General features: G+C 34.7%; 1 protein-coding gene across 1 annotated transcript; it reads left to right on the top strand.

Moving 5' to 3' along the window:
- The first annotated feature begins 222 nt into the window (after nt 1–222).
- LOC144562814 (RAD3-like DNA-binding helicase protein) lies at nt 223–9,012 on the top strand. Its single transcript, XM_078312110.1, has 24 exons — nt 223–435; nt 1,076–1,347; nt 1,653–1,792; nt 2,268–2,349; nt 2,590–2,740; nt 2,822–2,984; nt 3,191–3,367; nt 4,295–4,419; nt 4,511–4,556; nt 4,715–4,856; nt 5,151–5,305; nt 5,444–5,535; nt 5,642–5,749; nt 5,848–5,916; nt 6,010–6,096; nt 6,222–6,281; nt 6,628–6,743; nt 7,349–7,406; nt 7,486–7,603; nt 7,728–7,786; nt 7,875–8,297; nt 8,449–8,594; nt 8,700–8,777; nt 8,873–9,012. The coding sequence occupies exons 1-23, from the start codon at nt 334–336 to the stop codon at nt 8,773–8,775; spliced, it is 2,967 nt and encodes a 988-aa protein (XP_078168236.1). The 5' UTR covers nt 223–333; the 3' UTR covers nt 8,776–8,777; nt 8,873–9,012.
- The last annotated feature ends 5,847 nt before the right edge of the window (nt 9,013–14,859 follow it).

The following is a 14,859-nucleotide window of genomic DNA, read 5'->3' as shown; positions in this document are numbered from 1 at the left end:
GCGGATGCCATCCCACATAACCTTGGCGGGAAAAAGTTTTGGTCATCTGAGGTCATATTACCTAAAGTAACTCAATATTTGGGTTTAGATCCGGACCGTGATATCGTCCCGGCACGAAATTATAGAACCCCCGTGCATTCCATCTTGGCCGCATCGGCTCAGATTCTGATCGAACGGTCCTCATCTAAAAACAAAACTTGAGTTACTTCAGAGGATCCGGACTCTCATATCAGTGCCTCCTTCCTCGACAAGCTTTCTAGGGTTTGAGCACAACCCCTCTCCTCTCTGTAAACTGAATCAATCAATTCCTATTCCTATCTAGAAATTTAAGAGATGCCGATCTACAATATTAGGGGAATCGATGTGGATTTCCCATTGCAAGCCTATGATTGCCAAATCGTCTATATGGAGAAGGTCATTCAATCACTCCAAGAGGTTTGTCTCTTTGTTTTTTTTTCCCAATTAGCCTGAAGAAATTCTCAATTTTACTTCTGTGCGTTCCATTTCAGATCTCATGACAGAAAGTTCCTTGATTTTTGTATACTGCTATGCCCAGCCATAAAGGGTCACATTAATCTATAGGTTTAACCAGAACAAGCTTGTTAGAAGGCCAATAGGCCAAACACTATTGAACCAACTTGTTTATACCGGTAAACAGTACATGTATGGTAAAATTTAGTATACCATCTTGTTTTTTATGGTACCCAATTGGTACTACAAATGGTCACTTGAGGAAGTATTGCAATTTCAGCTATGAAGCTGAAATTTTGTTTGTAATAACGTACATTTGCCACTGATACTACTTGTAGGTAGCAGGGTGCATTATGATATTGGTGTACCAAGAATTTGTCATTACCATGTTAGATACCTTTATAAATTCCGTATATACAAAGTTACAAACTAAGACTTGATCAAACCAAGTCAATATCTGATCCACCAATCATACAACGAAATAAACAATGACAATACCCTGAATTATCGTTGTTCCAAAAATGAACTCAATACACCGTCATTTATCCCAAACATAATTTTTTCTTAGGCCTACTAAAATCTCACGTCCTATGCTTGAACTTAGGGAAAAAATGCATTGCTAGAGAGCCCAACTGGGACAGGAAAGACACTGAGCCTGTTGTGTGCCACTCTAGCATGGCGAAAGAGCTTCGGGGAGTTTTCGACAAACCCTAGTGAAGAGAAGGGATGGGGCTCGAGCCAGCCAAGCAGTAGCCAATCAGTGTCTTCAACTCCTCCTGAGAGTCAAAGATCAGGTTTACCAGTCATAATTTACACCTCTCGTACACATAGTCAGCTGAAGCAGGTCATCAGGGAGCTAAAGACCAGCAATTATAGGTGGATTTTTTCTTTAAAACTAAACAGACTAAATAACTAAGGTTTTTGATATTAAATTAAAAAATAGACAGAGTTAACCCAATCACCAATCAATCGTGTTTTACTTTGCCTCATATAAGTGCGTTAACGGAGGATCCTGAAAGTAGCCAGGGAAAAGGAAATAATATAGAGTTGTAGTCATGTTCAAGCTAGTATTAGTTACCATATGAACACTACCATTACTCCATTAGTCTGATTGTGTAATCCTAGGTATGAACTGGCACTGCATGACACACTGAAGATTATAATACAATTTTTTATTTTAGACCAAAAATGGCGATATTGGGATCGCGAGAGCAGATGTGCATTCATGATGATGTAAGGTTGCTTAGAGGTAAAGCCCAAAACCACGCATGCCAATACATGTGCAAAAAGAGAAAATGTCGTCACCACCCCCCTGTATCAGGTACTTCATCCAAATATACCCCATTTTCTTGGAAATTTTATTCTACAGTTCCTAACTTTAAAATTCCACATGCAGCTTTGTAAACAACAAATATCTAATATGCCCTTGAAAAACCTCAAAGTTCCATATGCACCCTTTTAACCAGAAATACGTAATATCCCCTTGGGATATTTCCTGAACACTTCATATCACCATACTTTCCAACTATCTGTCAAATCTCAAAACTGCCCTAATTTTTCTCTCAAAACATAAATGCGCAAGGAGGTCAAATGCTGGAGTCCTTTCTTTTTACAAGCAAGGGAATTTTTTTTTTTATTGGAGTATACGGGTTTGTTCCAAGGTTTGGAGGGTACATATGAAAATATTCTTTATTATTCTCCTTAATCCTGATTAAATGCCTCATAAGGGGCATTTCTTTTGTTGTATTTTACTTTTTTTTTGTTTACACTATTTCTCTCTGCAATATTTTGTGTAGAGTTCGTGAAGAGGCATAACCCATTAGGCAATGAGCCATTTGACATAGAGGATCTGGTTAATATTGGCAGAACCAAGGGCCCGTAAGTGCTGGATTTTTTTCAGCTCAAGTGCTCAACCATATTCATATTCGAAGATTCCACTTCATGATTATGATGTTTTGATCATACTGGCTAATATATACCAGTGATATCAATCTTGACACAGTTTTGCAGACAGGATCATGACTAGTCCAAAGAAGACACTGTTAAAAGTTGCAACAGTAGCAAAAAAGTACAATTTATGACCTGTGTTTTCTATTCTTAACATATTCTTCAATGTAGATGTCCTTATTATGTATCAAGGGAGTTGCATAAAAGTGCCGACATATTGTTTGCTCCATATAACTATCTCATTGATCCGGGGAATAGGCGTTCTTTAACTGGCATCCCTTGGAGTAAAGCTGTTCTCATATTTGACGAAGCACATAATTTGGTAATATCACACTTTGTTTTTCTTTCTCTCTCTTTTCTTTTGATTTCCTGTCTGTTTTTAGATTAAATGAATATCTTGCAGGAGAGTATATGTGCTGATGCTGCTTCGTTTGACCTTCCATCAACTTACATTGCCTCTTGTATCTCTGAGGCAAATCAATGCATCGACCTTTGCGGAAAGAAACTAGTAACTGAAAAATCGGCTGACAAGCAGTTTGATCCAGACAATTATGCTATTCTCAAAGGCAATAAATCTTCATCTTAAGCTATTTTATTAATTGTGAGAGAAAAAGGCGACTATATTGACCTATTTTAGGTGTGCAACATTGAGTTTCCAAGGGTGCGCATGTAATGTACCAAAAATTTGGTACAATGCAAAGCCCAAATAATCACAATTTTGCAATTATTCCTCTTCCTATGAAATGATTTATTGTCATCCCTATCTTTGTAGCTCTTTTAACGAAGCTTGAGAAAAAAGTTGGGGAGGTCGTCATCCAATCCAAGGAGCAGGGCTTCACTCGGCCCGGGAGTTATATTTATGAGTTTCTCTCTGATCTGAACATTACATTTGAAACTGCTAACATGCTAATGGACACAATTGAGAATGCTGCACAACTCCTTGAGGAAGGTACAACTGATAGGAAAGTAGAAAAGAACTAAATTAGTCCATGCATTTATGGTTTTTTTGTACCAGAGTCACTTTGCTTTGTATTTACAAAAAAAAAAATACTTGGATTATTCTAATAGGGTCTTTTTGTATTTTTCTTTTTTCAATGAACATAAAATGGTGACATTCTAATCACTTTATTGAACAATAGAATACTCAACGTATGTTTTTATAAGATGAGAGGTCTTTCCTTAAATAATTTTGAGTCCTTCCAAAACCTTAGCCAAAGAAATAGGTTTAGAATTCATAATGGGATGATAGAATGAATAAACATTGAAGCTTCAAATTAGATAGAAGAAATCTGAATTGTGGTGTTAAGTTAGAAATCGATGGGGAGTTGTATAATCGGTCCATACTCAGGACTGACCGGGATTGTAGTTTTATTAGTTATAAGTTATAGTATAATATGGGTTAAACAGTATATTACTTCCCTCTGACACCTGAATCAGTATCAAAGGTAGGTTTTCCCTTTGTTTTTTTTTCTTCAAATACCATACATCATGTTTTTTTGGCTCAAATATGGGTGTGCAACGGCCGGATTAATATTAGTTTTGTTGAAATTTATACCTGATTATACTAGATTACAAATTTGTTGAAGTCTGCCCACTTGTGAATCGACCCAATCCGTCAACTTTTTTATGTTGACTAATAATTATAGATACAAGTTTTGTATGAGTAATTCATTTTATTATGTCGACTAATAATTAAAGATACATGTTTTTAATAAAGTTTAATATAATACTGAATAAGGATGGGTCGGGTTATCAACTTAAGCAACTGATAGTCTACCCCGCCCTCCAACTTCATAGGGTGAATTTAAATTTTGAATTGCCTTTGGTTGCTAGCTGATATCTAATGGCATATTATTTTGCGCTGCCTGATTAGCAGGGAATAATGCAGCTAGTGGTGCTGAAACAAAGCCAAAGGGGACCGTATGCAGATTAGAGACTATAAGGGACGTGCTTAACATAATTTTCAGAGATGGTGGTAAATCCCATTCTTTGTTTTACCGTGTAAGTCTGTTCCCTGAGAATGACTTTGTCTGTCTCTCTCGTAGTCTTCCATACATAAAGTCCCATTCACTTTTTTCATCCTTTTTGACAGTTCCATGTGCAAGAATCTCAATCAAATTATTCAGAATCTTTCAAAGGTATTGTTATCGCAAATTATGTCTTCAAACAATTAAGTTAAGGTGAATTATTTATTTTCGAGCTGCTTAGTTAATCTATATTGTTATGATCTCTCTGATTGTTATCACTATAATAATCTTCGGTTCTTTTTTATTTTCATTTATAATTCTTTGTGCAGGAACGACTTCGAGGACTCTTAGCTGGTGGTGCTTTAATCCCGGGCTTGCTATGCAAGAATTTGAAAAGTTGGGGGTGCGGTCCATAATTTTGACTTCAGGAACTCTTTCTCCTCTTGATTCCTTTGCTTTGGAGCTAAATCTGTAAGTTATGGGTGTGATTGTTTTGGTAAACAGATGCATGTTACCTATTTGGTTCCGCACCTCATCCTAAGGAGGGGGTGGGGGATGGGGGGTGGGACAAATTAATTGCTATTGCCTGCAAATTGGAGTACTAAGTGATAATTCAGTTTGGTCCATCTGCGAGCTACATGTTTTTTATTTTTTTGTGATTCCGGTTGCGTTTCATTTCTTGCCTACCCAACTTGTTTGGGACCAAAGGCTTGGTTGTTGTTGTATATCTGTTCACTAAAAATTAATATAACATTATGAGCACAGGGACTTTCCAATCAGGCTAGAGAACCCTCATGTCATAAATCCTGACCAAATATGGGTCGGGGTTGTACCAACAGGTCCATCTGGATATCCACTTAACTCGTCATTCCGGACCCGGGATTCTCTTGAATATAAGCAAGAACTTGGGAACACCATAGGTATCTCTTCATGTCATCTCTGTTTATTTCATGCTTTAGATCGATCTTTTGCCTAGCTACAATAGTTGGAGCTAGCTATGCAAAGGAGATTTTCTAAGGGAACTATTGTAAAAGCGCTAATTCATGGTTTTATTTCAGTGAACTTTGCCAGAATTGTGCCAGATGGTCTTCTTGTATTCTTCCCTTCATACTACATGATGAATCAGTGCATAGAGTGCTGGAAAAGTATGGTATGGTGCTATAATTGCAGCATTTTCATTATTTTGATTCTTTTTGGATCTGATTAATTATATATTTAAAGTGTTAATAGAATCTGATTCTAAATTTTGTTGATAGAGCCATGCATGTTCAACTCAAGCTAGTACTATTTGGGAGAGGATTTGCAAGAACAAGCATCCTGTTATTGAGCCTAAACAATCCGCACTCTTTTCACATGCAATTGAGGTAAAGTTTTGTCATTGTCCTCTGTTAATGTAAATTATGACATTATTCTCGAAAAAAACTCTTCTTTTATCTTCTCTCTGTGCCTTTTCTTTTTCCAGGATTTTGAGACAAAATTACGTGATCAATCCACATCTGGGGCAATATTCTTAGCTGTTTGTCGTGGCAAAGTTTGTATCATTCTTTCTTATTTGAAATTTATATGATTGACTGCAATTTCCAGACAATATGATTTCTGTTGTTTTGAATTTGTTATTGATTAGGTCAGTGAGGGTCTTGATTTTGCTGACCAGGCCGGTAGAGCTGTTGTAATTACCGGAATGCCCTTTTCTATGCTGACTGACCCCAAGGTTTGTTTCCTTGTAAAAGTATCTTGCTGAGTTCATTGATTTATATCAACATGTAAATTCCACAGATACTTCCAGTTTTTCTTATTATTTAATCAATGTTTCAATTTTAAATTTTCTGGTGCTAGGTTCGTCTTAAGCGGGAGTACTTGGACCAGCAGGCTTTCAAACCAAAAACAAACTTGAAGGTAATGTATCTCTAAAATTGGTTATGTATGTTCTACAGTACATTAATTTTAAAGCAACATCCTACCTAACTCGTATGCCTAGAATGACATAAATTTTAGCAACAGTACATATACTGCAAGTTACAAAAGAACAAAAGAACAAAAGAACAAAAGAAAGAATATATAAAACATGAGCATTAACTCTGGTTTTGGGTTGGTATAACAGGCTAGACCTGACCAACAGTTCAGCATTTCAACAAAATCTTAGATTTATTTAGTTGAAAAGAAGAAGCATCACGGTACATTTTTCTTATCAGTTTTTATATATACATATATCTGATATGTGTTTCTTATCTTATCTGTATAGGGATTGACTGGGGAAGAGTGGTATGTACAGCAAGCAGCTAGGGCTGTAAACCAGGCTGTTGGCCGTGTCATCCGACATCGCAATGATTATGGTGCCATCATTTTCTGCGACGAAAGGTCACATTGCAAATACTAAAAGAAATGAAAAATAAGAAGCCCTTTACTATTTTAAGAAATAAAAAAAAAAGAGTTTATTCTTCATACTTGATAAAAAAAAAATTGAAAATGAGTTATTTGGCTTTTGTGATCATTCGACTCCTTTCACTTAATTAATCAAGGATAAAGCAAATGACCATAATGAGTGGTAGATATGTTAGATGTTTCTAGATGACATTCACAATTTGTTTTAGTATTTATAATATTTTATACCAATGCATTAAAAACAAGTATGTTTATTTGACACGAAGTTCTGTCATTTCCTTGTAGTCACCCACAATGTTATAGTACCAAAGGAATTACAAGATTAACTTGTATTAGAAAACCTTCTTTGAATTTCTGCATATATATAAGCACTTTTGAAGAACTAAAATCTAGAGACTTTTTTGTAATATCTAAATGACATATGGGGCTTTAAAAAAGAATTCCTGAAAAATATTTTTAGTGTATGTGCTCGTGTGTGTACGCTTGTGCATCTGCACTTGCATGCATGGGTACGTGCATGTGTGTGTGTTTTAATGTGGTCTTTCCTGAATGTCTCATTTCCTTCAATCTTCCTTTGTTAGGTTTGTGCAACAAGGCCGTCAAGAGCAGATGTCCTACTGGCTCAGACCCCATGTCAAGGTTTTTTGCATCAATATTACTGTTATTGTTGATTTATTGAAAAGGAAAATACTAGTGCTTACCATTTTTCTCTTCACAGTGCTACTCGAAGTTTGGGGATGTAATTTTTACCATGACAAGATTTTTTCGAGAGAAGAAAAATTCTTCATTGTTGAAACCCAAAAAGGAGACCTTTTCCGTTCACGAGCACTGCTCTGGTAATTTCTTATAGATACTTACAGACTTGTTGCTTTTGATTTATAAAATACATGTTATCAGCCATTGAGTCATGGAAAAAACTTATCCAAACTAAACTAAACTAAACTTTCTAATATTTCCAAGTAGATAAAGACAGGGTTCCTGAGATCACAGTTCGATCATCACAATCTCCCATCAGTTTGGTACATTCTCACCATTTAATATTCATGTTTCCCATATATATTATTCTATGTCAAAACTCCGAAGTAATGAAAAATGTTGCTTTCCTAGGTTTCCTCAGCTGCTCAAAGTTGTTCTGGAAAACCTCGGTTACTGATACAAGCAAGTACAAGTAGGACCAAAATTGACAACTTTACCCCACTGGGCTCTATTCTTCCAGCTAATCGGGCAACCCTTCCAGACAAATTTCATAAACTTCCGCAGCAATTTAAATATTTTAAAAGAGACCTTGACTCTCACTGTGAAGAGGTGGTTGACTTGACTAGTGAAGAACCAGTAAACTCACTATTGGTATTGAAAAAGCCGAAAGTTTTGGAAACTGGTAATGCTCATTTGGAGGGAGCGAATAAAAGAGTATTGCCTTTTTCATTATGTGGGCAAAAATCTGAAAAGAAAGAGGTTATCATGGGTAATACTTCAAGTAGCACATGTGGGGGCGAAGTGGAGAGTAAAGGCTCTGCTTTCTTGGCTTTGGTAATTTCTTTCTCTTGTATCAGTCGGTGCTCGAAACAATCATATGTACAGGCTTGTAGAAAGCATCAAACAGGCCAAGAGGAATTATTTGGGAAATGACGGATTTCTTACAGAAACAAGACCTTTAATTTTGTTTTGTTTTATTTTATAGGTCAGAGAGAAGCTGAGTAAAGCGGAATACAATGAGTTTGTGGGATTTATGAAGGCACTAAAATCGAAAACTTTGTCTATAACACCTGTACTTGAATCAATTGCAAAATTGTTCTCATTTCCAGGGAGGTTTTCACTTCTTAAGATGTAAGATTTTCATGTTAAATTATCATATTTTTCTTGTCTAACTATCATCAATTATCTTTTCAAATTATTCCAATTTTCTTTCATATTTTGTGGTACTTTGAAAAGGTTCAAGGATTTTGTTCCTACAAAACATCATGAAAAGTACGAGGAGCTCCTTCGGGTTCATGGATCCCAAGATTAAACGTATAATAACCTCCTCCCTTCGAATTATTTCTTTACTAATTATCTTGTAATGTTAATTTATAACAGAAAAACAATTTCCTCTCCGTTAAATGCAGATCAGCAGGGTCAAGGGAGGATCTTATGCCAAAGACCACAGCGAAATTTATTCACAAGAATAGCAATTCAATTTTGTACTTGCGATTGCTCACCTTCCAATCAAGCAATTCGTTTATCTCTGTTCTTGTCTTGGTTCATTTTATTTTCCCTCAAGGCTATCAATGAATGCATTCTATGCCCTGTGAAAAGCAAGAGCGGTAACCGGTAAAGCAGACGAGGGGTTTGTTGGGTTAAGGCATGCTGCGAGAAAAACAGAAAAAAACTTCCAGCAAAATGAAAAGCAACTGAGATTTCGCATTTTGGTTTAAATTTTTATATTAATAATTAATAAAGGAAGCGTCTAATTGTTCACAGTCTTTTGTCCACCATTTGTCCACAGCTTTGACTTGCGCGAATACTGTAAATTTACTTCTACGTGCTGTATAATTATACAATATATCACATAAAATATAATAGTTAATCATAAAACATCCGGCAATTATTTAAAGTGGTTTCATGATAGTTAGAAAAAGATTGCAACTTGCACAACAGGACAAAATAAATGTACTTTCAAACTGTATTTTCGGAAATTACAGTTATAGGAAGTTATTAGCAGTTAGAGTTAGTTATTAGCTGTTATTAGCGGTTATAGCCAGTTAGAGTTCATTATTAGCTTCCGCACTGGGTTGAATCTTGTATACAGTAAAATTGAATCTTGTATACAGCAAATTTTTTAATAGAATCTTGTATACTGTAAAATTGAATCTTGTATACTGTAAAATTGAATCTTCTATACAGTAAAATTTACAATTGAATCTTGTATAATGTAAAATTGAATCAGCAGAATTGTAAAATTGAATCTTGTATACAGTAGAATTTTCAATTAAATCTTGTTCGGATGAGTAAGAAGTCTCTCTATTATCTTTTTCTTTCAGATTTTTACAAGATGAATACTGTAAAATTACAAGATAATAACTGTAAAATTAACAAATCAATACACCATATCGTCTTTCAATCATTTTTTTTCTTCAAATTTTCACAAGATGAAAACTGTAAAATGACAAGATGAATACTGTAAAATTAACGGGGCAATACTATAAAATTAACAGATCAATACTCCATATCGCCTCTCTATCATTTCTTTCTTCCAGATTTTTACAGATGAATACTGTAAAATGACAATATGAATACTGTAAAATTAACAAGGCAATACTGTAAAATTAATAGATTAATACTCCATATCGCCTCTCTATTATCTATTTCCTCCAGATTTCATCAAGATGAATACTGTAAAATTAACGGGGCAATACAGTAAAATTAAGAGATCAATACTCCATATCGCCTCTCTATCATCTTTTTCCTCCAGATTTCATTTGAAATGCTAGATCTGTTACTACATACAACGAAAAAAACAAATTCAACAGAAATAACTTACTAGATTTGAATTTTGCCGTGCTCTTCAACAAATTTTGCCGTGCTCTTCAACAGAGATCTGTTACTGCTAGATCTCTCTTCTCCAGATCGCCTCGCTCTCATCTCTCTCCACCAAATCGCCTCTCTTAGATCGTCTCTCTCCATTAGAATCTAAGAGAGATGTTTGAGAAGTCCGTCGAAGAGAAGAAAGCGCCACCGAGTAGTCGTACGCTCGTACTCCGTCGCTGCCACCTGTTTGGCGCTGTTAGGACCTTGCTGTTAGGACATTGCTTAAAATAATATAATAACAATTTTCAAACATAAAGAAAAAGTGTCATTTCACTTGCACTAATCTTCTAAAACTCATCATTCAATACTGTAACTTAAATAACAAATCTTATAAAAAATGTCATTCAAATTTTCAAACATCCAGAAACTTTCAATATGCACCAATACTATAAAATTCATCATTCAATGCTGTAACTTAAATAACAAATCCTACAAAAAATGTACTTCACATTTTTAAAATATCAAAATCGCAAATCTAAACTGGAAAATCACAAAATCATAACATTTCAGAAAGAAATTTGTCAAAATATCATAAATCTACAGAAAATTATAAGAATAAGTGTAACCTTGAGTATGTGGATATCTATGTGCTCCCAATGATACTGGTAGCCGCTTTATTGATGGAAGTCTTATTCTCATCCCTTCCTTTGTCGCTAATGGACTTCAACACCAGTGCCTTCTTCATCTTGTCATAGGCGGTGTCGTGAAGATCTGGATTGAATAAGGGGAAGGAGAGATCGGAAAGAGAGATTAGAAAGAGAAAAAGAAGAGAGAAAGAAAGATCAGAAAGAGAGAAAGAAGAGAGAAAGAGAGATCGGAAAGAGATAAAGAGAGCTCGTTAGAAGAAAGTGGGGGGACTGACAGTTAAAATGAAAGTTGAATAAGGTTGTGGACAGATGGTGGACAAAAGCCAGTGGACAGAAACCTTTTCTCATTAATAAATATGAGCAAATAAAGTGCAACGATACATTAAACGAATTGCTTGATTGGAAGTCCTAATGGTGGATCCGAACTATTCAAAATAGTGTCGATATAAAATATGTACTTGTAAACTAAATTGCACATTTTTTATATTTTGTTTGCTATTTTTTTTCTTAAATAATTATATGAATTCCGCCACTCCCATCTCCTTATCATTCTCCATTTCTTAAGCTCTCCATACACGTTTTTAGAGGTGGTTTTTTTTTTCAATGTCATTTACATTTCTCACAATCTATGAGGAATTTTGCAAATCTAAAATCACGAACGTATTTTATGTAATTTTTGTCTTTCAAATGAGATTCATGATTACATACTTTCAGGCTCATCGTCATACAAGTATTTATACCTTATTGTTCAAGTATTTATACCTATACTTGTAAGTATTTATCCCCAATCGTGTTTAACTTCCATAAACTAATTAAACTAATTAGTTTAATTAAATTTATTCAAAACACTATAGTCTTCCAAGTTTAATTAAATTCATAGCTATAAATACTTGAAAAATAATAAATTAATATTTGCAAAATAAGATATTAATACTTGCATGTCTAACTTGATATGACTATATAGGAGATCACTCAAACTACATGGGGAGAAGAATCATACACGTTTTTAGAGGTATTTTTTTTTTCAATGTTGTCCATATTTCTCATGATTTATGAGGAATTTTGCGAATCTAAAACTATAAACGTATTTTACACAATTTTATCTTTCAAATGAGATCCATGATGACATACTTTCGAGCTCATCGTCACACAAATATTTATACCTCATCGTTAAAGTATTTATACCTATACTTGTAAGTATTTATCTCCAATCGTCTTTGCGTCAACTTTTTCTTTAACAAAAATAGTTGACCAGATAGGTATAAATACTTCAATGCATAGGTATAAATACTTGTAATACTTGATATTAATAATTTTAAATGTCAGCAGTGTCATATATGTAAAATACTAGGTATAAATACTTAAATGACGAGGTATAAATACTTGTGTGACGACGAGCTCGAAAGTATGTCATCATGGATCTCATTTGAAAGATAAAATTGCATAGAAGACGTTCGTGGTTTTAGATTCGCAAAATTCCTTATAGATAGTGAGAAATATGGACAAAATTGAACAAATAAAATTGGGGGATGAGAGTGGGGGGACAATTATCAGAGCCATTTTTTCTTAGAGAGTAAGGCTTGGGTGCTATGGATAGCATAAAGCCATCCCGTGCTACAACCTCAAAAACCTATCGTATAACCTTCAAACTTCGATTTAAATAGCTCAATAAATTGGTTATATAATAAAATTGTAGAATACTAATTTTTACTATTTTTGAATTTTTTTTTTTACTATTTATTATGATTTAAGAAAGATGGCCAAAAATGACCTAAATTTTCTTTTATTTTCTTATTCATTTTTGACCATCTTTAATAAATCATAATAAATAGTAAAAAAATTTCAAAAATAGTAAAAATCAGTATTCTACAATTTTATTATATAACTAATTTATTGAGTTATTTAAATTGAAATTTGAATGTTACACGATATGTTTTTGAGGCCGTAGCACGGGATGGCCTTATGCTATCCATAGCACCCAAGCCTTGCTCTTTTTTAGATGGATAGAAAACAATAATTTTCTATCCATCTAAAAAAAAGTAAAAAATTCTAAAAAATGTGAAATTTAGTCTACAAGTACATATTCATATGGAGACCATGTCGAACGGTTCGGATTAACCGTTAGGAATTTTAAAACAAAAATAATAATATGTAGTATGAACCAATACGTGCTATGCAAAGTACCATAGCCTCTCTATGTTTTATATATGATAATATCTACTTCATCAAGTGCGAACTATTTTTAACAAGTATCAATCGTATAGTTTTAATTTGTTATTTCGTGAAATATAGATATCATAATATGTATCATATATTAATGAAAATATGAGGTCGTTTTGAAATTTGCTTGCATGGTCTTGTATTAACTGGGACTTGATAGCAAGCCGAGTGCTTCACATTATCTAGCATTCGATTTTTCTATATCCTTTCAGCTTTTTTTTTTTTCTATATTCTATATTCTTTCAGCTTACGTCCCTATTTTTCATAATTATAGCCTTATACGTGATGCGTGGCATGGTGGAAAATTTACTGCGATTGTTAGCACTCTCTCTGTTTTCTTTTCTCTGCCATTGAATCCATGTTTTAAATGGATTCCTAATTATGGATTTTGTAAAGCCATATTTATCAATCCTACATTCCTACCCAATTATGGATTAAGCTGAGTTGTTCATTTGTAAATTATGAATTTTCTATTTTTTAATCCTACCTAATAATTGAAGAGCCCTTTGTTTAACTTAATAATTTCTGCCAAAAGATTTTCTTTTTCACCTGTAATTTGGGTATACTTGTGGAAGCTAAGTAATGATAATACCAAGATAAAACATATGCCAATCTTCAGTAATAAAACACCATATGGTTGAAAGTACATAAAAAAAAAAACATTGCCTGGATTATAATGTGCTAATTCATATGTTCCCAACATATCAAAATAATAATAATAAACACTTCTGAAACAATACTGAACATCTTGTAAAAATTTTGCTGTCAGTTGCTGGATGCATCAGGCATGTCCTCTTTCTCTGTCTTTTGCTGCCTCCTTGCCATTCAAGTTCTCTAGCTCGTATCTGTGACTATGCTCGTTAATTTCGTTAGTGATGTCATTAAATGCTTTAAGGACATGCTTATGCATGCTCTTATTATTCTGCTCCAGGTAACAAAGCAGCAACTCATTCCAGTTATCCTGATTTGATGGCTGAGATTTGCGTGCATTGTCAGCTTTCAGCATTGTCTTCATCGACCTTTTGAAATCCTTGTAAGGATCGATTGAGAAGGTCACCACCACCACCCCTTCCTCCCCCTCTCTAATATCACCAGTTGGTGATGATGGTAACACCAATGAGTTTGATGTCGAGGATGAGAATTCTTCACGACTTGCTGGAGACTCGTTCTCCCCCTCTCTAATATCACCAGTTGGTGATGATGGTACCACCAATGAGTTTGATGTCGCGGATGAGAGTTCTTCACGACTTGCTGGAGACTGTTTTGCCGACGTGTCGATTGAAGAAGACTCGTTGTTGGACAAGGTCACCACCACCACCCCTTCCTCCTCCTCTCTAATATCACCAGTTGGTGATGATGGTACCACCAATGAGTTTGATGTCGAGGATGAGAATTCTTCATTTGGGGACTGTTTTGTGGATGTGTCAATCAAAGAAGACTCGTCGTCACTGATTCCCATGGAAGGGAAGTTCTCCAATAAATAGCGGTTGACTTCGGCGAGACCTGACTCATGGTTAGTTATAAAGTTAACGTTTGAGTTCCGCTTGTCAATGGATTGGGTTTTCGGGTAATTGCATGTTGATGTCAACGACCTGGGGTGGATCAAGCTGTTTAGGTTTAGTCCAGGCACCTTCTTTAGCTGTTTGAACAAGTATAGCTTGATGGACTTGGAAAAATTAATCTTCTTTCTCCCCATTTCTTCTTGGCTAAAAAGAAAG

Source organism: Carex rostrata, chromosome 12 (genome assembly GCF_964058835.1).
Source record: "Carex rostrata chromosome 12, lpCarRost1.2, whole genome shotgun sequence".
Lineage (NCBI taxonomy): Eukaryota > Viridiplantae > Streptophyta > Magnoliopsida > Poales > Cyperaceae > Carex > Carex rostrata.
The sequence above is the reverse complement of the archived record's forward strand: the minus strand, read 5'-3'. Positions and strand labels throughout refer to the sequence as shown.

Excerpts from the sequence above, each read along its gene's own strand:
- LOC144562814 (XM_078312110.1), top strand. The coding sequence starts at position 334 with ATGCCGATCTACAATATTAGGGGAATCGATGTGGATTTCCCATTGCAA. Across the intron at positions 2,741-2,821 it reads TTGACGAAGCACATAATTTG|GAGAGTATATGTGCTGATGC; the intron begins GTAATATCACAC and ends AATATCTTGCAG. Across the intron at positions 4,557-4,714 it reads TTATTCAGAATCTTTCAAAG|GAACGACTTCGAGGACTCTT; the intron begins GTATTGTTATCG and ends TTCTTTGTGCAG.